This window comes from Lissotriton helveticus, chromosome 10, assembly GCF_964261635.1.
Source record: "Lissotriton helveticus chromosome 10, aLisHel1.1, whole genome shotgun sequence".
Lineage (NCBI taxonomy): Eukaryota > Metazoa > Chordata > Amphibia > Caudata > Salamandridae > Lissotriton > Lissotriton helveticus.
The window spans coordinates 574943056-574967965 of record NC_136071.1 but is presented as its reverse complement, the minus strand read 5'-3'; the positions used below and the strand labels follow the sequence as shown (position 1 = coordinate 574967965).

Here is a 24910-nt window from a genome sequence, read left to right as displayed (position 1 = left end):
TTTGGGTGGCCCCTGGTTCTGAGTCTGCAGGCGTTGGCTCGTTCGTCGAGGAGGGTATTTGGGCACTGGACTCCGGGTCCCAGTCGCCGGGGGGACGTCCTCGTGGTCTTGGTTCGGGCCTGGCCCGAGCTTGGCGGGTGAAGTAATCTCTCAGAAGAAAGTCGTTGGAGGCAAGATAAGTAAAGTAATATTGTTGGTTTATTGAGAGAAGTAAATATGTCTGACAAGCCTGAGCCAACCGTTACATCTGAAGCTCTCGGAACACTCTTCACTCCGAGTGTTCCGAGTTCCAGATGAGAACGGGTGACACGAGAACACCACCATCTCCCCTCTTAAAAGAAAGAAAAACATGTAACAAAAAAAACTAAAACAAAATTCACACCTCATAACACAGGTGATAATTAGCTCTAACAAGTCTTAGCACAGATATATAAATTATCTCCTCATTACATAGTCTTTACACCACACAGGTGCATTTCTTTGCCTATGACTTATTCTATGTGGATTAGAAACCAAACTATGCTGATTCTTCCACCCCTTCATGTTCCCATGAGAAGACGTAGGACTTTGAGTCGCGCTTCCACGTGCAGAAACTGTATCACTCTCTTTCTGACTTGAACTTGTTACATCCTCAAAACTGGGAACCTTCACAACCTTTGAAAGACTCCAAACATTACCATCCGACAATTCCACAACTTGTTTGCCTACTCTAACAACTAGCATGGGATCAGAAAAACGAGATTCTCCTGACCTAATAAAACCAGACTTTCTTACTCGCACCCAATCACCAATGCTGCATGGAAAACTGACTGTGGAGTCCCTCACTTTGGATATTGATATCTTATCTTTCCCACTAATCAAATCTCTCATCCATTGTTGACTCATATTGCAAATACTTTTTCTGCCCCGCATTTTTTCGAATGGGGATAAATCACCATCACTTCTGGGGGTGTTCCTATAATTCCATAAATGTTTTCTCACAGCGTCATAGCAATTTTGACCATTGCACAAGGCAAGTTGTAATCCTTCTTTCAATACCCTAATCCACCTTTCTACCATACCATTTCCTTGTGGACAATAAACAGAGGAACGTTTATGAATTATCCCATGATTATGGCAAAATGATTTCTTTTCACAAGATGTTAACTGTGCACCGTTGTCTGACAAAATTGAAACTGGAAATCCTTCCTTTTCAAAAATACAGATTAGAAAATCAATGACAATTTTGGAAGTTACATGAGGTACAAATTTCACTTCTGGCCACTGAGAAAACTGATCAATTAAAACAATGGCATAAATAGGATTTTGCTCAAAACTCATAGGACCAGCAATGTCAACCGAAACAGATTCCCTAGGCTTAGTAGGTCTTGTGACAAAATCACGATGATAGTTTACAACCTTCTGTGATTTGTCACTGACTGTACACTCCAAGCATGATCTAACCTTTCTTTCTATGGATCTGTCAATTCCAGGCCACCAAATCTCACTTCTGATTCTCCTTTTCATACTCGTCATACCAGGGTGTCCCTCGTGAGCCATCTCAAGCACAATTTCCCTAAGATCTCGAGGTACAACTAATTGCAATCCTCTTAGTAAAATGTCTTTTTGAATTGACAGCTCTTGAGCTATCTGAAAGTAAGATAACATTTCTTGGTACAAACTAGCTTTGTTAGGCCAACCATCCTTGACAAAACAAACACACTTATAATCATCTTCATTACCACATGCAAATTTCCAATCCTCTTCTCTTATGCAACCCTTAGAAACTTCACAAATAGAGACTACCCTGTCAGGATCTTCATCACAAGCAACAACATAATCATCATCAACGGGTAGTCTCGAAAGACAATCGGCTAAAACATTCTTTGCACCAGGAATGTACTCTACCTGGAAGTGGAAATCTTGTAATTTATATTGCCATCTAGCTATTTTGGCAGTCGCTTTACTACAACCTTTAGTAGTGAATAGGTCTACAAGAGGACGATGGTCAGTTCTTACTAAAAACCTTGAACCGTACACATTTGCGAAAATACTCAACAGGCCAGGATCTCTTTTTCTAAAGTCGAATATTTGTCCTCTGCACCCCGTAATGGCCTTGATGCAAAAGCAATTGTAACAAGATCGTCTTTTTGCTTCTGCATAAGTACTGCACCAACGCCTACATTGTTAGCATCGGTAACAATGACTGATTAACACGAAGTATCAAATGGAGATAAAGCAGGTGCTGAAGCAATGCATTTCTTGACATAAGAAAATTGATCTTTACAATTGGAATCCCAAACAAATAACTGATGATTTTTCATTAACTTCCTTAAATGTACAGTCTTATCAGCAAAAGTAGGGATAAATTTGGCATAGTATTCAGCTAATCCTAAAAAGGACCCGAGTTGATCCTTATTGGTAGGTTCGGGGGCATTTTCAATAGCTTTGACTAAACTATGCTTGGGTGAAATACCTTTTTTACTAATAGAATGGCCCAAATAATCAACTGACTCCATGCCAAATTTACATTTTTCTTTGGTTAATGTCAACCCATTGTCATGCAAAATAGATAAGACTTGGTAACAAACTTCTGAGTGCTCTTTCTCATCTTTCCCAAAAACGAATATATAGTCTTGAAAGTATAGTACGTTAGACAGGTTCTTAAACAGATTGTGCATGACCCGCTGAAAGACTGAAGAGGCTGAAACTAGCCCAAAAGGCATCCTTTTGTATCTATACGCACCTTCTGTGGTAATAAAAGATATTAGGTGTTTGCTTTCTTCATGAAGTGCTATCTGATGATACGCGTTCGATAAATCTAACGTAGTGAAAACAGAAGCATCTTTGAGTTTCGAGAACATTTCACCGATATTCGGGAGGGGATGTCTGTCAACCCAAACAGTTGAATTGAGATCTCTCATGTCGACACACAATCTCACCTTGCCGTTAGGTTTATGTGCAACGACAACAGGCGAAACCCATTCAGAAGATTCGATCTCCTCTGACATCTAGTTCACAGTCTTTCTAACTCTTTTTTTACAGACTCCCTCAAAGATAATGGAATGTTCCTAACCTTATGAACCTTTTGGTATTGCATTATGTTTTAAAATGATTTTATGTTGAAACTTCTTCAATAACCCTAGATTAGGTGAGAATACATCAGGAAATAATGTTTCCCAATTGTTGTCAGTGACCAAACTAACTTGACGTCATAATATCCCAAAATTTGTTGAGGGTGGTTAGGATCCAATTTAATCATTAAATCACGTTGTTGGGGTCACCCTAATAAACATGAGCCCTCTTTGGCAATATAAACTCTTGAACTTATGGTTGTGTCTTTGAATGAAAGGTCAGTGGTAAAATAACCCAAAACATCTATTGTTTTTTTTCCATACCCGACCAATCTAATGTCAGATGGAAACAAAGATACATTAGGAAATTCTTTTAACCATTCATCACCAATCAACGTGTGTCTGGCACCTGAATCAGCCATGACTTTTATAACTTTTGTACCGATCTGTAACATGCAGAATGTAGCATCTTTTTTCTCTTTGTCCATTTCATACACTGTTAATAAATTGTCAAAATCGTCAGTATCAGTATCAACTTCATGTACATTTTCAGATTTGGTATTTTTTACATCTACAGTATTATATTTAAACTTATTTCCAGACCTGCACATTCTTGCAAAATGTCCTCTGGATTTACAATATTTGCATACTTGACCTATGGCTGGACATCTTTTATCAGTTGCAACATGACCAGGAAAACCACATTTGAAACAAACTACATCTTTCCCGAAATTGTAGTTTACTGGAACAGAAGATTTGCCGTAATTGCTCTCCGTGGATTTCTTTCTAACAACTTAAACTTCAGATGTTAAAGTTTTTTATCGGAAGATTCCTTAGTTTTTTTTTTCAGACAACTCTTTTATTCCCAATTTCATGTCCTCAAAACGATGGGATATGTCGAGGGCCTTGGTAAGAGATAAATCTTTTGCATTGAACAATTTCTCTTGTAATTTGACATCAGCTACAGTATGCACTAACTGGTCTCTCACCATCTGGTCATGAAACTCTTGGTAATTGCATTTAGCTGCCAAAATTCTTAAGTCTTTTACAAAAGAGTCAATAGGTTAATTTGCCAATTGAAGTCTGCTCAAAAATTTGTGGCGTGCAACTACATCATTAACTTTTTTTATATATTGCTTGTCAAGTTGCATTATAGCATTTTCATAGACGTCATTCTCTTCCTCACTAGAATTGTCCATGGCCAAAGGAGGAAGATGACTATGAACTTGTCTGCCTTCTGCACTGAGAGTGTTTTAAAATTGCCAATTTGCGCTTATCCGTATAAGTATCACCCCCAATTGCCTCTAAATAGGCTTCAAAGCCTTCTCTCCATTGTTTCCATTCCAACCGTGGTTCCCCAGGAGAGGCTACAAATGGAGGCGGAGCGTTAAAACTTTCCATGTTAATAAATGTTAAAAATATTACCTTGTTTGAAAGAGAGGAAAAATAAACGGAGAAATGAATAAAAGCGCGAAATTTAAAGTCAGAATGTACTTTTGCTCAGTACATAAAATATTGTCCAGATAGGCTATTGTGAGGTCAGTCTCTCAAATAAAATGAGATTTATCCTGGTAGGCTATTGTGAGATCATAGCTTTGTTAAAATGTATTAGGAGTCAATTGTGAGTCACATTCATTGTTCTGTAGTTGGCAAAAAGAATGCAGGTACGTCAAAAAGAATGGGTTGCTAGGATACGAATTTACATTCCACAAGTACCCTTCCTGCGCATGTGTCAGAATCAGTGCAAAACAACAGTTGATGGACAGAATGCAGAACAATGTCATACATTCACCCCAGTACAGAGATCTGGGCCTAAATCCATCGTTTTTTGCACTCCACATCACCCCAGTTCAGACATGGCTATATGCAAATCAGCCTTTACCCTGTGCCTCATGGGAACAGTCCAGCCCGAACTGCCAAGCCATGTCTTTCCTGGACCGGAATCAAGCATCCTAGGACCGGTTTCTGGCTATCAGCCGTCTTCAGCCAGGATAGCTTGACTCCATGTGGTGTGGAGAGCATGGGACTCACGTCTGAGCATACCCATCCCACTTGGAGTGACAAATGCAAAACCACAGTTGATGGACAGAATGCAGAACAATGTCATACATTCACCCCAGTACAGAGATCTGGGCCTAAATCCATAATTTTTTTGCACTCTGGCTTCAACCCTGCCCCTTTCTCCTGTGCAGCACAAGGTGGTTGACTGCGCCGCTGGGGGCCGCTCCGGCGACGATAGGACACGTAGGTGTCCCTGGCAGACTCCACGGCGCCGTCCCGGCGTCGAGTCGTTGACTCCTCTCCGGAGGTCACTTCCTCTCCGGAGGTTTGTCATCTCCTTGTCTCCTCTTCACCGGAGACTGAACGCCCCGTCATTGCTTTTTCCCTGGCGTCTTCCAGGGCGGGCTCTACGCCGTCTCTGCGGCCGCAGACCCCGGACCCAACTTCTGCACCGCGCTGGTTGATCCGCAGGCTTCTCTGCCTTCTCTGGAGTCCCCTCAGGTCCCTCACTCGTCCATGGGCCTTCCATCCTACAGGGGCTGGCAGTTCCCTCCTCCAGCTGGACTTTGGGACGGGCGGCTTAGCTTGCAGCCTTCGCCCACAGACTAGTTGCTCTCTTACCAGCGACACACTACAGAGGCGGGTGTGGCTTTAGTCCGGGCCATTTCTACGGCCGCTGTTATTTTGCGCATGGGCTCCCCGGTCACTCCAATCCCTACGGAGCATCTGTTGGAGATTCTCCACCAGGGCTCTGATGGAGGGAGTTGCTTCTTCCATTTGAAGCTTCCCTCCACAACTCTCTTCTGGGGGTGTCCTACTATGGGAGATTCGGTGCCTCAACCGCTCTTCCATCGCCATCGTCCTGCTCCGAACGATCCAGTCTGCCTTTCTTATCACTCTTCGGCCCAGGGCTCTGTCATGCGGTTGGCCTTGCCCTCGTTGTTGCTCCCTGTCACGTGAGGGCCGGTGGTTGGACTCCTAGTGCTGCTTTGCGTGCGCTCAACACTGTGTGGCTAGGGCTACCTCTGAAAAACACAAGATACACCCTAGTCTTTCTTATATATATATGCAAGAGTAAAGTGAAGCTAAGGAAAAACCTTCATTACTCTCCCAACTCCTAATAGGTGTTATGACACAGGGGAAGGCATCCCTTAAGGATAAGACCCCTCACTCACCCGAGGGTGACATGCTTCATCATATGGGTAGGTTCGGGGGCATTTTCAATAGCTTTGACTAAACTATGCTTGGGTGAAATACCTTTTTTACTAATAGAATGGCCCAAATAATCAACTGACTCCATGCCAAATTTACATTTTTCTTTGGTTAATGTCAACCCATTGTCATGCAAAATAGATAAGACTTGGTAACAAACTTCTGAGTGCTCTTTCTCATCTTTCCCAAAAACGAATATATAGTCTTGAAAGTATAGTACGTTAGACAGGTTCTTAAACAGATTGTGCATGACCCGCTGAAAGACTGAAGAGGCTGAAACTAGCCCAAAAGGCATCCTTTTGTATCTATACGCACCTTCTGTGGTAATAAAAGATATTAGGTGTTTGCTTTCTTCATGAAGTGCTATCTGATGATACGCGTTCGATAAATCTAACGTAGTGAAAACAGAAGCATCTTTGAGTTTCGAGAACATTTCACCGATATTCGGGAGGGGATGTCTGTCAACCCAAACAGTTGAATTGAGATCTCATGTCGACACACAATCTCACCTTGCCGTTAGGTTTATGTGCAACGACAACAGGCGAAACCCATTCAGAAGATTCGATCTCCTCTGACATCTAGTTCACAGTCTTTCTAACTCTTTTTTTACAGACTCCCTCAAAGATAATGGAATGTTCCTAACCTTATGAACCTTTTGGTATTGCATTATGTTTTAAAATGATTTTATGTTGAAACTTCTTCAATAACCCTAGATTAGGTGAGAATACATCAGGAAATAATGTTTCCCAATTGTTGTCAGTGACCAAACTAACTTGACGTCATAATATCCCAAAATTTGTTGAGGGTGGTTAGGATCCAATTTAATCATTAAATGACGTTGTTGGGGTCACCCTAATAACTTACCACTTACCAGTGGAAAAACCTAGTTGCCACTGGGAGCTACGACTTCGGGAATCTTAAAGAAGGAGCTCAGAGATGTTTTGGAGTTTATATGGAGTAGGATGGTAATCCCATATGTGTGCTACCTCTGCCCTGTCGGATTCTGCGGAATCCCTTCTGTCACTCCCTTCCCATGGGGGTGTCTGCGTTCATCTGTGGCACCATGTGCTAGATGGACTGGAGTTAGCTGCATTTATTCTCCGTTTAGCCTTGGATGCTTCTGATTCTTTCGGCCCCATTATGGCGAGTTCTGTGGGTCTCCTCTGCCATGCTTGGTTGTGGGATGGTGTCTTTCCCTAGAATGTTAAAGAGCGTCTTGTTGACCTGCCTTTGATGGGATTCTTCTATTTAACACGCATGCGGACTCCGCCAATTCAACAAGTCCTTGCTGGGCTCCATCCCCCTCGGTAAGCTAGGCTTGTCGGTCTTAAGGTGATTTATGGAGGCGTTATCCACCTTGTCTTTGGGTCTAGAGTTTCGGTTGGCCCGTCTGTGTGTGTTCTGTGGGGCTTGGTGTCCCTTCAGGGTCCTTAAGTTGGCCCCTCTGTCCTGTTAGCTGCTGCTTCAGCCCTTGATATTGTGGTGTGTGCTTTTGGTGGAGCCGTATAGGTCCTCAGGTTGGACCATCTGTGTGTTGTTTTTTGGTTGACTGGTAAGCTGTCTGTGGTGTTACCCACAGGTCCTTTATGTTCTTGTACTCTGCTGCAGGAGTTTTTCCGTAAGAGCTGTTCCCATGTTTTGTTGGGATGTGTCATACCCTAGGTGGGGTACTTGTTGGCCATTGTATGGCTCTGTACTAAGCTGGGCGTGCGTGGATGCCCTTTCGGTTCCTCCTGGCGTCCCTGTATGCCGCTTGGTGCGGTCCCTTTTCTTGCGCCTCAGCGCTGTTTGCGCTGTTCCAGGTCTTGTCCTGCCTAATTTCCGAGAGTGTCTCTATCTTTCATCTACGGCGCTTCCCTGTCGTGCATTTTGTCCTTGCCCTGCGGGATATCTACTTCGGGCCCTCTTCAGCCTCTGGAGCGCCGGACCGGTTGTTGGGCCACCCACGATGTCGGGTTGTGGTGTTTCTGCCCGGGTATCTGGTGCTTCGGACGGGTCCTCTACCCTGTTTTTTCGGAGGGGGCGACGGGGGGGGGGGGGGGGTGTTGGTTCCTGGTGTTGTGTTCTGGTTGATGGCGTTTGGCTTGTACTCCATTTTTCGTCGTCTTTATCTTCTGACCGGCCCCACTTCTTATATTGGTCGGTTGTGCCACTGGGACAGCCCCCTTTCTGGAGTTGTTCTTGGGTTCTCTTGCTTCTGTCTTGTATTGCACTCCGCTTGTTCTGGGCGCTCTATTTGTAAGTATGTACCTGTTGCCTACTGCGCATGTATACTCGTTCTGGTCCACCCCCGTGGGCCTCGGTGAGTACTCATGTGCTCCTGTCCTGTGCTCTGCTGGTGCTTTGCGCGACTGTGTCTTTCTTCTCATGTATGCACTTCTCAGCTGTGGGGCCGTTCCTGCATTGCCCGCTGCTTCGGGGCTGATGCCGGTTCAGCTGTCCCCTTCGCTGTGTGTGTGTTCTCCTGAGGCGCTCTCTGCCTCCGTTTCCACCCCTTCTTCTCCGGGTGGTTCTTTCCTTCCTTTGGTACTCCTTTGGTGCCGTAGGTTCCTCTGGGGTTTTCTGGCGGATGCCCTCTGCCCCTCGGGTAGGCTTGTGGTATCCTGGCCTTCCCTTCTCCCTGTTCTTGCCTACTTCTGCTTGGTGGGGGCTCGACCGTCCTTCCTGTCACTATGACACATCCCCTGTTCGGGCCCTGTGTTCTTCCAAGCTGATTAGGTTCTCTTGCAGATCCTCCTCCCCTCTAGGTATGGCTAGGGTATCTATTCTTTAAGGAATCTGCGGCTAGTAGTCTCTATCAGATGTACAAGTTACTTACCTTTGGTAACGATGTATCTGGTAGAGACTATTCTAGCCGCAGATTCCTTCACGGCCCGCCCTGCCTCCCCTCCCCTGCCGAGAGGAACTTCTGCGTGGTCTTCTGCACTCTCCTCCCTCCGGGTAGCTTGTTTTCTGCGAGGACCCTCTTTCACCACCTACCTGGCAGGGTGCTTCATTCTTTTTATTTGTTCCATTGTTTCCCTTCTTGTAATTGGTAGGTTTATGTGTTCTTCTGCATCCCTACACCCTGGTTCTTCCAGTGTGGGGCCTACTCGTACTCTTATCTCTTTTTCGTTGCCTGGAGTTTGACTCCTCTGCAGTACTCTGGGTTAGGGTATTTTAGCTGTGCCTCAGCCTCTTAGATCTTTATAGGAGATGCTCCTTGATGGTGTTACCTTGGGGTACCTTGTCGTAACTCATCTGTTCTGGGCTTGTGGCTCCTTCGCTGTTATACATTGTGGTTGCAGACTTTCTGTCTGCCATGACATTTTCACATGTTTTTCTGCGTCCAGGGAGGACATCGCCTTTGCCTTGCGGGGTTGCTACTCAGAGCGGTGCTCTGCTCTTTTCCTTCCATTGATTTCAGTGTCACGGTGTCTGGCACTGTCCCTAATGGTGCTGTTCCTCACCATTCGCCTTTTTCCCTTTCTGTGTCACTGATCTTTTTTTGTACACTGTTCCCATACTCACAATTTTGTTTGTGATGGCTCCGCGTTGTGGCTTGGAAAACTTCTCTGTAGAAAACTGATGTCAGCGCGCCGCGGTGGGACTTATGTGACCTCGCTGACATCACGTATGCGGACAACATCAGGGCGGAGTCATGTGTTGCCGTTTCCTGGCTCACCTGGATGCTGTGGCAAAACTTTTTCTGAATCCAGTCTCAGCCCTGAGGATAATTCGAAGTTTAAGAATCTGCGGCTAGAATCGTCTCTACCATATAAATCGTTACCGAAGGTAAGTAACTTGTACTGTAGAAGGAAAATATGCTTCTGCAAAATTAATATCTTCCTATCATATTGTGTCTTTAGCTTGAAAAACTATTTGGGATTTCTGTTGAAAGCGCACCCTGGTAAAGTTTACTTGAAGGTTATGTCAGAGAGAAAAATTAAAACTCACTAAGCCGATATTATAGTGTCTTAAAATTGAATTCATAAGTTTTTGAAGAGCTGAACAGGTCAACTAGTTTCATTTGTCACATAGCATACTGCAAGTAAAGTCTCTGCATGGGTAGAAAGCACAGTGGAGTAGAATGTAAATAATACCGTGCAACAAGCGCAAGTCCTTGTGAGTAGTTCCCAGGAGTAGTACTGTCTGAGTTACCAGAGCTATCACCATGCTTTGATCATTCCTTTCCACAGAGGCCCACTGTTCATCTATAGGCAGTTTACAATATGTTAAAAATGGTTTCTCTACATTGAGAATAGGATATGGGACACATGCTTCCAAGTGCAGTTTTTTGCTGACACTTTTCTTTCCTTTTTTATGGTTTGTATTCAACTAGTAGAGTCTATGGAGAGATGTACTGTTTATGGAAACCAATGCTCTTTAGGTATAAAGTGTAATTTATTATACTTAACGTGATTGTGTTTTATAGTATTTTTTTTCTGAAGTTACAGGGATGGCCCAGGTAATCCTCTGAGGCATAATTACGAAGGTACATTAAGAGATCTCCTTCAATTCTTCAAACCACGGCAACCCAAAAAACTATATTACCAGCAGGTAATTGAAATAACATGAAACATTTGTTTTGGGCCACCTAAGGAACAAGATCTATATTAATATTTTATTTCTTTTCCAGCTCAAAATGAAAATTACAGATTTTGAAAATAGACGAAGTTTTAAATGCATATGGCTTAACTCCCAGTTTAGAGAAGAAGTAAGTAACCTTACCATTGGCAGTGCCAATAACTTTCAACTGTAAGGTAATTATTTTGCAAGCTACCTTTTCTTGTCTGTGTACTGAACACATTCATTCCTGATCGATACTTATACCTGCAGAATCCTCACCTATAGAACAACCCCAGGCGTCAGACTGGATTCGGAAAACTCAAAGCTGTCATGACTCCGGTAGGTGATGCTTACTTCAGATTGATGCTAGAAGTGACATCTGATGAGGTCATCGGAGCCATATAGCGCCTACCCATGTAACAACTTCAGTTACTTTTTCCCCCACTCCATTGACGCGGATCCAGATCTACAGCAAGATTCTTTACTTACAAAATGAAAATAGTACAGTGCTGTATTACTGTCAGTTTTTTCACTTTTCCGCGTGCTACGCGGATCCGGATTGTGTCCTGGCCTGTTTTCGGGCCTTGTATTTTTTTACACGCTTTGATGCTAGTGGAACAGTGTGCGAATGCCTTCGGGCTTTAAGAAGTGTACCTCCTGTGCACGTCCCATGTCAGTGACAGACCCTCGCCCAATTTGCATGTGGTGCCTGGGTGAGCACCACTACTCTGAGAGCTGCAATGCCTGCCAGCACCTTAAGCCTAAGTCACGGCGGGAGCGCTGGATGAGGTTGCTGTCTGCGCTGTTATCTCAGCATCCGACCTTTACCTCAGAAGCAAGGAACCGCCGTTTTTGTCTTTGTGAGAAGTTGGCCTGATATGCAGTGCTCACTATTCTAGTGATCACTATGTATCAGTCCAAACAACCCTTATTGATGATTGGTTGTAAGTCAACCTTATAGACCAGCTATCCTAGTAGCATGGATACGAGCAGTCTAAGGCTAAGACTCTAGAGGGCGTGTTAAGCCAGCTGTTTTACCATCACATTACCCCTTGAACACCAAGTGAAAGGACACCACACAAGTTGTTATGAAAATAAACAGATATTTATTTATAACAAGTCTACCCTGAACTCTTTGAGTCAGGGAGCTAAGCACACAACAAAACTCTTAAGAAAATACTTTAAGTCGCACAATTTACACAAATGCCCGAGGGGCACGAAAAACCATATACACAGTAAGTGGAATGCGAACTTGCTAGCAGGTAAGTAATACTTTTCTAGACTTAGGAATCGCTGGGCCTACAATTCTAAACACTGGGATTAGATGCAGGAGGCCTGTGGACGTCGTGTGCAGAGTGGGAACTCTCACGCGTAAGGCGGGAAAAAGTCTATGGAGGCTAGCAGTTGCAAAGTTACTGTTCTCGGGCGAACCCGACTAGGTGGGTCGAAAACGGGAGTGGATCCGAACACTTAGGGTGTTGGACTATGCTGGAGCACCGGAGTACTCAGTTTACCTAGCCCAGGGGCTGCGGCTGCATAGGGTTGAAGTTGCGTCGGAAACCCTCGTTGAAGATCCAGGAGCCTGAAGAAAGAAGTTGCTGGCAGGCGGCCAGTGAAGAAGTTCGTGGTGATCCAAGCCTGGATCAGGGAAGAAGAAACCTGTAAGCAGAGGGGACCAAGTTCTGAATCACTAGCCAGTGATTTGAGTGGGCACCAGGATGGCACCGGACGAAGTCACCTCAGCCAGGTGAGTGGGCGCTGCTGGGCTCTGCAGTCTCTCGGACCAGGAGACGTTGTCGGCGACCAGGATGGAGGTGCGAGCTGTCCCACGAAGGTACTTGCTGTCGACGTCGCTGGACCCAGGATTGGGCAACAAGTCTTGGCAAATGCAAGGCCCACGCGGTGGACCTAAAATGGCGTCTTGAGTGGACCAGGAGGGTCCAGGGTGCTCCTCTTTTGGAGGGGAGCAAGGGCTAGTCTGGAGCAACCAGACCAGCAGTGTTTGTCGTTGTGGAGCGTCGTGAGAGGGCCACTAGCCAACGGGCAAGCGACCTGGACAACGCGGTTAGCAGCAAAGAGCAGAAGGGCCCCACGCAGATCTCGTGGATGCAGGGGGGCTGAACTTCGGTGCTGGAGCTGCTCAGGGTCGGGGCTTCTCTTACCCCAAAGCACTCGGTCGAGGGTCACTCGGTGGTCGTGCTGGACAAGCGTCGTGCAGTTCTGAAGATGGCCGGTCCCTCGAGGTCTCGTCACACCCACGGATCACAGCTGGGCTGATGATGTAGGTTGAGGTCAGAGGTGCCAGGGAAGCCGGTTCTCGTCGTGCTGGAGCAGTCTTGATCCGGAGGAGAGACTGGCAACAAACCGCGATGCTTGGTTGGTGCCTGCTGCTGCAGGGTGACTACTCCTTAGTCACAAGGGAGAATCTTGGGAAGAAGTCTTGAGTTCCTTTCATGGAAAGTAGATTCAAAGATGATCTGATTTGGAAGGGGGCCAGGTCCTACCTTTATCCTGCAAAAAGGGGCTGGCACGCGACTAAGTCCTGCCCTATGGGTGGGACTAGGAGGGGGGTGGTTACACCCCTCTCCTTTGGCGGGCTTGCCCCAGTTCAGGGGCTGGAGTGCCCCTGGAACTGGTTCAAGCCGGCCTATGCACAGTGAGCACCGGGGTGCCACTTGCAGTCACCTTCCTCTAAAGCCCTGCCTACCTAGAATACACAAAATCCTGTCTGGGACGGTGCTGGCACCGCCCCTGGCAGGAAACCCTTTGTCCTTGCCTCCTGGGCTGGGAGGACTCCCAGCAGCAGGAGGGCAGACTTGTGTCTCGGTGGCAGCATCCATTTTGTGGAGCTAAGGCTCTGTCTGACTTTAACCGGGGTTACAGGTTACATACATGTCGTGTCCCTCTAGAAGGGTGGAATGCTAACCCCGTCGCCAGAATTGGCGAGGGGTTAGTATTCCAATTCGTATGACACCTTACTCGACATGTTTTGATAAAGCGATACCAGAGTTGGCATATAACCGCGAGGATTATAATGCACTTAAGAGTATATGGTATGCGATATCATGGAAACGGCTAAGGGATGGATCCCGAAAGCCGCAGACAGGCTCAGCTCATGCCAGAGCACTATCTCACACGATTCCAAGCACTCTGCCTTCAGGATTGTCAAGGCCTGCCATAGGAGTGACTGATAGGAGATCTGTGTGTCCATATAGGTTTAGATATAGGAATACTATATCTACAGCAGAGGGTGAGTACACCACTCTACCCCAGCTGTCAAGCAGCCAGTTGTGTCTGATTTAGTCAGCCCAGGGGTGGCATAATACATGCTGCAGCCCCTGGGAGACTACTGGGTGCACCTCAGCCCTGGGTACAGGGACTTGAGAGGGCCCAGTGCCAATTCAGTACCTGGGTACAATTTGGAGTAGAGAGAACAGCTAGGCTGTGGGTCTGATTAGCAGGCCCACAGCCAGGGAAAGTCGTAAACCAGTGAAGCAAAAAGCAAAAATCTGGGTGATCATAGGATTGCAGACCCTACTCTCCTACAGTCTTCAACAGTCTTTCGCCGCGGCCCAGAGTGTGTGGCGCGCCGGCTGGTAGGTCCTTCAGTTAATCTCAGAGTCCTTGTTTCGCGGTGGGCGCCTGCCCATGCCCCCCCCGGGACATGTGACCCCGCCTGTCGCCTTCCTACCAGCCGTTTCTCGGCATAGAGGCGATTTAGGCCCAAATGACAGCCTGAGCGGTGGTGCTGCAGGCTTCTTTGGTGCCGCTCCATCGCCGTTCTGGCGTCGACCTCGCCCCACCCTCATGGTGAGCACGTGGTGGCAGGAGTCGGGCCGGCGCCACGAGTGCCCACTCCAGCGCCGATTGACGCCAATCAGGTGCTGGACTCCACGGAGCCGCACTGGCATCTGGTTCTGGATTCGTCCCTTGAGGCCCCTTCTCCAGAGGTCAGCCATCTGCTGGTTTGTTTTTCCCAGGGGACAGGGCGCCGTATTGTTGCCTTTTCACCGGCATCTTCCCATGGCCTAAATACTCGATCCCTTCTTGCCGTGTCTCGCGGATGGCTTTCTCCCCGACCTCTCCGCCTTCTGGGCTCCTCAGGTTCCTCATTCATCTGTGGATCCCCCACTATTCCGGGGCTGGCCGCTTCCCCCTGAACATGGGTGGGCTGAGCCGGCAGCCGGCGCCCACGGAGGAATTACTTTCTCCTCCGCTGCGCCCTACGGAGGCTTAGTGTTGCCTTTGTGCGGGCCATTTCCACAGCCGCTGGTATTCTGCGGATGGGTGAGCCTGTCACTCCGTTTCCTATGGACCTCCTTTTGAAATTTCTCCACCAGGCGTCTGGTGGACAGGAGTTGTTCCTCCCCTTAGAAGAGTCACTCCACAATTCTCTTATGGGGGCTTGTGGGCGCCCTGCCATGGGTGATCCGGTGCCTCAGGCACTTATGCATTGTCACCGCCCTGCTCCGCAGGACCCTGTTTGTCTTTCTTTCCACCCTTCTACTCAAGGCTCTCTTCTGTGGAATGCCTTTCCGTGTTTGTTTCCTCCGTCATGGGAGGCGGTAGTTGGATTTTCTTTTTCTAGCGCTGACTTGCGGGTGCTTAACACTTTGTGTGTATTGACCAGGGCTACTTCCAGTCTGTGGGACTCTGTGGAGTCCCTTCGTTTTCATGTCCCTCAGGAGGGTGCCTATACTGACCTACGGAGCCATGTGTTGGGTGGTAGGGAGTTGGCCGCATTTATTCTTCGTGCGGCCTTGGATGTTGCTAATGCTCTAGGCTGTGCTAAGGCCGCTTCTGTGGCTCTACGTCACTATGCCTGGCTGCGTGATGCTGTTTTTCCTGCAAGTATCAGGGAACGGTTGATTTACCCTTTGACGGGGTTCTTCAGTTTAACACTCATGCGGACTCCGCCATTCTGTGTCTTCTTGCGGGGCTCCGTTCTCCTCCTCCTCCTCCTCAGTAGGTGGTTTTGTTGATCATCCGGGTCTTAGTGGGAGGTGCTATCCCACTGCTCCTGGAATCTGGTGTTGAACGTTACATTTTCTGTGAGGGATACTGTGCCCTCAGGGTCCTGAGTTGGCCTACCTCTTCAGTTGGCTGCTGGTTTAGCCCCTTTTGGCAAAGCGTGTTCTTTGTGGCTGCTTACTAAGCCTTCTGTGGTTTCTGCCGCAGGTTTTCTAATTTGTTCTCTGATGCGGGATCTCTTCCCTAAGAGTGGTTGCCATACTTCTTGGGCCGTGTCCTACCCTACGTGGGGTATTTGTAGCTATTGAATAGCCCTGTCTTACACAGGGAAGGTGTGGGCTCCCCCTTGCGGATTCCTTGCCCTTCCTGGTGTTGCTGTATGCCGCTGGTGCGTTTTCTTGGACAGCTGCCGCATGGTGCTGCAGTGTTTTTGCCTTTTATCTGCTGTTTGGCCTGGTCCTCTGTCTGGTGTCCAGAAGGGTTATTTTCCTGTGTTGACGACTTGGTTCGTCCTACTTATTTCTTCTCTTGTTTTCCGGCTGGTTGGCACCCAGCTGCACCCGCCGGTTCTTCTGGTCCACGGCCAGGGGCCTTGGACTGCGGCCTGGCGCCACTACTTCTGGTTTTTCGGGAGCTTTGTGAGGTTGTTTTTCTCTTCCACCCGCCCTGTTACTGAGGTGCTGTTCCGTCTGGCCTGTTGATGTCCAGCTGTGATGAGTTCAGCCGCCCTCTTCACTGGGTGTGTTCCCGGTGGAGGGCTCTTGCCCTCATTTCTGCTCTTCTCCCTGGAGTCTCTGGGTTGCTCTTTTTCCTTGGTACTCCCCTGCGTTGCCTGTACCTGGTGCGTCCGGTGGAGGTCCCTGGTACGTTAGTGTGAGAAAGTGCCATCTTTCTTGCCGTGGTATGCACCCACTTTTTTCTGAACTGCTGATGTGCTTTGACTGAGTGTGCCCTGGGTTCCTGCCAATCGGGTACCCAGGGCCTGTGTTCCTTCCCTAAAAACTATGCAGAAACGAAATACCCAGTTGGCATCTCTGGCCACCTGTCGGCCCCTAGTAAATAGTACCCCAGGTACCCAGGGCATGGTGACCAGAGAAGACCCCTGAGGGCTGCAGCACTGATTGTGCCACCCTTAGGGGCTCTGTACCCTGGCACCCACACACTGCCTTGGCAGGCCGAGTGCCTAAGTACAGAACCAAAACAAGAGTCGACATGGCACACATCCCTGTGTGCCCTGCCCACAGAACCCACTGCCCTGGCATACCACAGTCACCCCTCTAGCTGGGTGCCCTATGCCGGAGGTGAGGGCACAAGTGCATGAGCCCTGTGCCCCTACAGTACCCAGGGCCATTCCTTGGCACTGTAAGTGCAGTGATGCCACTAAGAGTATATGGTGCAGGGAGGTTGTCATTACGAACTCCACCGCACCATAATGGCTACACTGAACACTGGTATCAAACATCTCAGCACATTAAACCCGCATTGATGCCAGTGTGGGATTTAATGTAACATGCACGAGAGGGCATCTTAGAGATGCCCTCCAAAACCCAAACCTACCATCCACGTCTGGGCTGAGTGGCTGCAGAGGCTGCCACACAACAGACATGTTGCTGGACCCCTGGGTGGAGAGCCCCCCGCTCTCCTGGGTCTGCAACAAAGCACATCCTGGGCGAGGTGCTATGTCTCCTCCCCTAGGATGGACAGGGGGAAGCTTCAAAGGCATACCGCCTCTGAGAGCTTCTCCAGACCATTTGCTGTACCCAGCAACCAGCCCCCCACCAGTCCTACCCCCATTCTGGCGGAAAGACTGGCGGGAAAAACTAAGTCAGGAAAGGGGGGGTGCCAACCTGTGCCAACTCCACCCCTCAGGTGGAGGAGGCGAGGTGAAGCACGACCCCGGGCTCCGGCCATCTTGTAGATGGGGAGCCCTGCCCAATCCCAGTTAGGCTCCTGCCCCCCTCCCACAGGAGAGGAGCAGGCCAGGGGGTGTACTCACCCCAGGACAGGGACCCATTGGTCCCTGCCCTTGCCCTACCTTTAACGCCCCTAAAATTAGTATTTAGGGGCTCCCTGAACCTTCCTTCCTAAGATCCCGATATCCAAAAGAAGAAAGAAGATCAAGAAGACGACCCGCCGTGCAGCTGCTAACAGGACAACAACAACTGACTTGGCCCCAGCCCTACCTGCCTGTTGATCCTGGAACCTGCTCCTGCCTAAACCCGTCGACCTCCGCGGACAGCAACCTTGGGACACCCAGAGGACCTGCCTGCCTTGACCCTCTCGACGATTGGGACTCCCATCAGCAGAGGCTCTGCTACACCAACCCACCTGGCACTCACCAGGAAGCTCCGGACCATCCCACTCTGCACCAGCCGAGCCCGGGCCAATCCGAACCAAGACCACGAGGACGTCCCCCCGGCGACTGGGACCCGAAGTCCAGTGCCCAAAGACCCTCCTCGACGAACAAGCCGACGCCTGCAGACTCAGAACCAGGGGCCACCCCAACCGCAACCAGCCCGAGGGTAAGCTTTTCCAACACCCAAAGACACCCCTGCACCCGGCGCCCTACAGCCCCCTGTACCTCGCTTTGGGGTACCTACCTGTGCTCCAACATCCCAACTTACCTCTTGAAGTGCTGGTCGCCCCTGGAGAGTCACCGTCCCCGAGCCTGCAGCCCATGTTCCCTTTTCAAGATCCTCATTGGATAACATTGAGCGCCCGACGGCTCAAAAGCACCCTTCACCCAGCCGCCCGAGTGCCGCTGGCTGTGACCACTTTGACCTATCCTAAAACGTTTTTGCTGATCTGGTTTCAGCTTAGACCCCAGGACTGAATCCAAGATCCAGTCCTGGAACTACCAAAGTAATCCATAAAGTAATCAACTGTACTTTCCTATGAAAACCCATTGAGCTCAATGCTAGAGTGTGAACTGTATTGCTATTAGCTAACCTGTGATTATTGTGTGTACAAACTTATTGCTCCTCTGCAAAGTAATTACCTGAGAGTACTCGTAATGTGAAAAATATATTTTGATAACTGTCGGTTCTAAAAATAAAAATAAACTATATCTAAGGATATAATAATAATTGCCCTGGAGTTCAGTTCTTGTGTGTGTGAAACTTTTTGTTGGCTGAGTGTGTGCAACTAATGCTTTACACTGTCCTCTGGTACTGCCTTACTGCTCGACCAAGCTACCACTAAAGCTACCACTTTGGAGAGTAAGGTCAGTTCTGACTTTAACCTCTGTTCTACCTTTGGGGTTTGTGGACTCTATACACACTGTACTGCCTTATTGTCCAGTATATATAGAGCCACCTTCTCACAGTTAGCTGCTGGCCTCCTTTCGCAGTGCCTGTACCTTGGGCTTCCGGTGGAGGTCCATGGTCCATTAGCTGCTGGCCTCCTTTCGCATTGCCTGTACCTGGGGCTTCCGGTGGAGGTCCCTAGTACATTGGCTGCTGACCTCCTTTCCTATTGCCTGTGCCTGGGTCTTCCGATGGAGGTCCCTGGTACATTGGCTACTGGTCTCCTTTGGTCTCCTTTCGTATTGCTTGTACCTGGGGCTTCCAATGGAGGTCCCTGGTACATTGGCTACTGGTCTCCTTTCGTGTTGCTTGTACCTGGGGCTTCCGGTGGAGGTCCCTAGTACATTGGCTGATAGCGTCCTTTCGTATTGCCCTTCCTTCTCCTGCTTGGTGAGTGCGGAGCTGCAGCTTGCCGTTGTTGCGTGACATGGCGGTTCTAGTCTGCTTTGGGGGGGGGGGCTGTTTTCTTTCCCCTGTCCCTGTGGCTCATCCCCTGTTTTTTTTTTTTAAAAACCTTTATTGAAACAAACAAAGGCGAATAAGGGTGAACAGATGTTCCGGTACAAATCATTATGTGCATGTATACAATCGTTTCCTTTGGTTCACAATAAGTTCAGAGTATACAATTTGAGCATCTAAGTAGAATAGGCAAATAAACAAAGCGAGGAAGTCCATTCGCAGAGCCCAGTTGTCATTCAGGTCCAGGGCGACCGGAAGGAAAATAAAACACTGTGAGATCAACATCAGTCCAGCGATCCCGGATGGCACAACAAAGGTGGAACAGATATAAGGGCAATATTCCTTCACCCATTCGCCCATAACCTCCTTAGAACATCCCCAGGCATCTTGCTGGATACGGAAAGTTTTCGTCAGCAGTAACCTTGCGCGTCGGTAGGCGTCTGCGGCTCCGCGTCCGTAGTCCACGTCGTGATCGCCGGAATGACGTCGTCGGAGTACTTAGATGCTGCCCTCGCGCGCTGACGTCAGTTCTTATTTTTTCCGCGCCAGCTAGCGCAGATCCGGGAAGAGTCGTACTCTTAGTAATTTTTTGACTAACTTTTAGGTCTATTTTCGATCTCTTTTTCGAGTCTACTTCGACTCCTGGTGCCGTAGGGATGCCAGGCTTCAAGCCGTACAACGCCTCTCACCGCCTGATGTCGGTGACCGACCCCCACCATCGGTGTCTCTACTGCCTCGGGGCCGACCACAACGACAAGTCGTGCCCCGACTGCCGGGCCTTGTCCTCGAAAGCTAGGCGGGAGCGGTCCCGCAAGCTACTCTAGATCCGGCAGTCGGCTCCGTCCCCGTCCCAGTCGAGGGACAGGTCGTGGAACCTGTCGCGGAGCCGCAGTCGTCGCACGTCAAGTCATAGCCAGCACTCGTTGGGCTCCAAGTCTTCCAGTAAGTCGAGGCACTCCAAGAAGTCGAAGAGGCGACATCGCTCTTCAGACTCCACTCGCACGACGTGGCCGAGGGTTCGGGCGACACCGCCCGCGCGCCTCCGTCGGAGCTGCAGGCGCCGCCTCCAGGACCATACCCTCCGGTCCCTAGCCTGCGAGCGGCACCGGAGGAGATTCGTGATTTCCTCAATGCCATGAGGACTCACTTTCCTCCGCTGAGGCCTGCTCGCGCGCCTTCGGGCCCCGCAGACCTGGCTTGGGGCCTTGGCGGGCCGGTGGCTCTAGCCCGGCACTGTTGGGTGCTTTGGCCCCGGTGCCGCCGGCCCCTGTGGGATCCGTGCCTGGATCCCGGTCGACGCCAGTTGACCTTACGATTCCTCCGCTGGCGTCCGACCCCAATGGCGTCGCTCCCAGTGCCGTCCTCGGAGGACGTCTTCCCCAGTTTCAGCCCAGGTCCGGGAATGGCGCAGCTCTGCGCCGTCACTGGCGTCGATGGGTGAGGCCTTCACCTACGACCCAGCTCCGTCATTCCAGCCTGTTTACCAGGACACTGATAAAGTGGAGGACTGGGAGGGGCTCGGGGATCCTCTGGTACAGCAGTGCCTGTTGAGCCAGGCCTGGGCAGATGAGTTAGGGGAGGCCAGTGGTTTGGAGACATCGCCAGACACTGGATTCATCTCTCCTCCCTCCGTCGCTACGGAGGAGGGTGCTATGTATGGTGTGGTGTTGCGCAGGGCAGCCAAGGCCTTGGCTCTTGAGCTCCCTGCTGCGGCCGTGAGGACTAACTTCCTCACTGAGGTGCTTCAGCCGCCAGTAAGCTCCTCGGATCCTCTACTGCTGTTCAATGAGGCCCTCACGGACGTTCTGATGGGCACCTGGTACAAGCCCTGCACAGTGCCCCCTGTGGATCGGAACGAAAGTGAAGAAAGTTCGGAGTGATCCAAGCCAGGATCAGGGAAGAAGAAACCTGTAAGCAGAGGGGACCAAGTTCTGAATCACTAGCCAGTGATTTGAGTGGGCACCAGGATGGCACCGGACGAAGTCACCTCAGCCAGGTGAGTGGGCGCTGCTGGGCTCTGCAGTCTCTCGGACCAGGAGGCGTTGTCGGTGACCAGGATGGAGGTGCGAGCTGTCCCACGAAGGTTCTTGCTGTCGACGTCGCTGGACCCAGGATTGGGCAACAAGTCTTGGCAAATGCAAGGCCCACGCGGTGGACCGAAAATGGCGTCTTGGGTGGACCAGGAGGCTCCAGGGTGCTCCTCTGTTGGAGGGGAGCAAGGGCTAGTCTGGAGCAACCAGACCAGCAGTAGTTGTCGTCGTGGAGCGTCGTGAAAGGGCCACTAGCCAAAGGGCAAGCGACCTGGACAACGCGGTTGGCAGCAAAGAGCAGAAGGGCCCCACGCAGATCTCGTGGATGCAGGGGGGCTGAACTTCGGTGCTGGAGCTGCTCAGGGTCGGGGCTTCTCTTACCCCAAAGCACTCAGTCGAGGGTCACTCGGGCGTCGTGCTGGACAAGCGTCGTGCAGTTCTGAAGATGGCCGGTCCCTCGAGGTCTCGTCGCACCCACGGATCACAGCTGGGCTGATGATGTAGGTTGAGGTCAGAGGTGCCAGGGAAGCCAGTTCTCGTCGTGCTGGAGCAGTCTTGATCCGAAGGAGAGACTGGCAACAAACCGCGATGCTTGGTTTATTTTATTTATTTATTTATTTATTCAAAGTTTTATATAGCGCGAACAAGATCCTTACAGATATCAGAGCGCTTCACAATGACAGGGTAGGGGCAGTAGGAATGAACAGAGGTAATGGGAGCAATGTAGTAGTCACTAACATGAAAGGATAATAACATACATAAAACATATCAATATACAGTCAGGTAGACAAGTAATATAAGACGGCATAAGTCATTGATCCCACTACAGAGGTGTTCAGGTGTGTGGAAGGCTTATAACAGTGTTTTAGTATAGAGAGAGCACAGAGTGGGGGCAGCGAGAGGGTGAATCAGTGACCCAACGTGTATCATACATTGGTCGGTAGTAAGAAAGTAGCGTAATAGTGTCTCCCTCAAGTAGAGGTATAGTGCCAAAGGACAAGGTGAGCATTGACACAAGGCAATGCGGAGTCTCTGATCCAACACCTATAGCGTTCAGGAGATCTTGGCCAGAAGGATGGTTTTCACCTCTTTCTTGAAGAGTGCAGTGGAGGAGATAAGCCTGGTTTCAGGAGGGAGCGCATTCCAGATCCTGGGTGCCATTCCTGAGAAGGAGCGCTTGTAAGTTTTCTCTTTCCGGAATCTACGGGGTTTCAGGAGTAGATTTTTTGAGCTTCTATTGGATCTCGAACCTCCTGATATAGACAACTTTTGAGCGAGGTAGTTGGGTGCATTGTGGTGCACTGCCGCATGTGTCATAACTGCAATTTTTAGTTGTATTCTGGCTTCAAAAGTCAGCCATTTTAGGGACTTTAAGTCTGGGGAAATATGCGAATGTTTTCTTGAGCCAGTAATGAGTCTTGCGGCAGCGTTCAGGGAGGCTCTTAAGGGTGCTGTTGTGGATAGCGGGAGTCCGCTGAGGGCCACAATTCCGTAGTCTATTCGAGGGATGACTAACGCTTGTACAGCAGTTCGGAAGTCTTCAGCAGGGAGGAAGGGTTTAATTTTCCTCAGTGTGTTGATTTGGAAATTAGCTGCTTTTGTGGCTTTTCTGGCGTGCTGCTGCATGTTGAGCTTGGCGTCCAGTGTGATGCCTAGGGATTTCGCTGAGTCCACGATGGTGGGTTGGACATTGAGTGCTGTTAGGTTGTTGAGCCATGTTTGGGTGGTTGAAATGTTCGCCGGGGGTGAGATGAGAAGGAACTCAGTTTTCAGAGCATTTAGTTTGAGGTGATTATCGGCTAGCCAAGATTGAGTGTTAATAAGCGTGGAATTCAGATGTTTGATATCTTCCGGGGATTGAAGCTTTAGGTACAGTTGTGTGTCGTCGGCGTACATATGGAATTGGACATTAGAAGCTTGGAGCAAGGTGGCGAGCGGTTCCATGACGAGGTTGAACAATGTGGGGGAGAGGGAGGATCCTTGTGGAACACCTAGATCTGCAGGCACAGGTGAAGATAGCACATTGTCGATCTTGAACTTCTGAGTCCGGTTGTGAAGGAAGGACGAAAACCATTTGAGAACCGTTCCCGATAGTCCCATTCTAGTGCTTAGCAGCTCCAGCAAGTTCTCATGTTTGACCGTGTCAAATGCTGACGAGAGGTCCAGAAGGATGAGGAGGCAGGACTCATTGCGATCAAGAATTTGGAGGGCGTCATCAATTATGTGTGTCATAGCTGTTTCCGTGCTATGTTTCGCTCGGAAGCCTGATTGATGAGAGTTGAGGAGGTCAAATTGGTCAATGTGCCTTGTTAGTTGGAGTTGGATACATTTCTCCAGCAGTTTGGCCAGGGTGGGGATATTGGTGATGGGCCGGTAATTGTTTAGGTCAGACGGATCAGCTGTGGGTTTCTTGAGTATAGGCGTCACTTGCCCCACCTTGAGGGAGTCCGGAATGAGGCCTTGTTGCAGGGAGCTGTTGATGATTTTGGTCCAGAGAGGGAGGAGCAAGGGGATGAAGTCTTTTACCGCATTAGCAGGTAGAGGGTCTGTGAGGTGATTAGAGGGCTTCAAGGTGCAGAGCAGTTTGTGGATTGCTTCTTCCGAGTAGGTATCGAAGTACAGCCAAGATGCCTTGTTTTTAGGTTGAGTGTAAGACATTCTGGTGTTGTTGGGGAATCGACTTACATCCAAGATGAGGTCATTTCTTATGTTGTCAGTCTTTAGCTTAAAGAAAGCAGAGAAGGCTTCACAGTGTGGGGTGTCGCTTGTTGTGCTGTTTGATTGTAGGGGTTGAGTCTTTGTTTGGGTCTTGATTAGTTCGAACAGCTTTCTTGGCCTGTTTTTTGCTTGATCCAACTGACGGCTGAAAAAGTCCGCCTTTGTGCGCTTTATTTTCCTGAAGTAGGCGTTTCTTTTGTTCTTAAGCCTTTTGAGGTGCAGTGCTGAAGGGTCCGATCTCCAGGTGCGCTCTGCCATTCGCATAGTATATAGTATGTCGTCATTGAGTCTATCATCATACCAGGGGTTAGAAGTTTTGGTGGAGACTCTTCAGTTGAAGTGGGGCGACTTCATTGACTACTGTGTTCATAGAGTCAAGGTAGTGGTCCATCAGTGTTTGAACATCCGAGGCACCTGAAGGGGGAAGGAGGAGATTGCAGATGTGGGGAGGCAGGGTAGAGGGGTTAAGGTTCTTCATGTCCCTTTTCCAAGTTTTGGATTTGGTTGGTTGAGCTGGGATAGGTTTCACTTTTTCATTGATAAAGAAGGTGATAATGTGGTGGTCAGACCAGTCGCAGGGTTCGATCGCCTCCAGTTGTGTTGAGTTCTCTTT

The 24910-nt window shown here is 49.1% G+C and overlaps 1 protein-coding gene across 4 annotated transcripts in view; it reads left to right on the top strand.

The window, feature by feature from the left end:
* USP7 (ubiquitin specific peptidase 7) overlaps nucleotides 1-24910 on the top strand; it is a 1709027-nt gene that overhangs the window by 1321960 nt on the left and 362157 nt on the right. For 2 of the 4 annotated variants that reach the window (XM_078663105.1, XM_078663107.1), the window contains 2 exons: nucleotides 10697-10805; nucleotides 10885-10962. In XM_078663105.1, the coding sequence (XP_078519231.1) occupies nucleotides 10697-10805; nucleotides 10885-10962 (187 nt within the window). The remainder of the gene's footprint in view (nucleotides 1-10696; nucleotides 10806-10884; nucleotides 10963-24910) is intronic. The other 2 variants (XM_078663106.1, XM_078663108.1) reach the window with 1 other exon arrangement.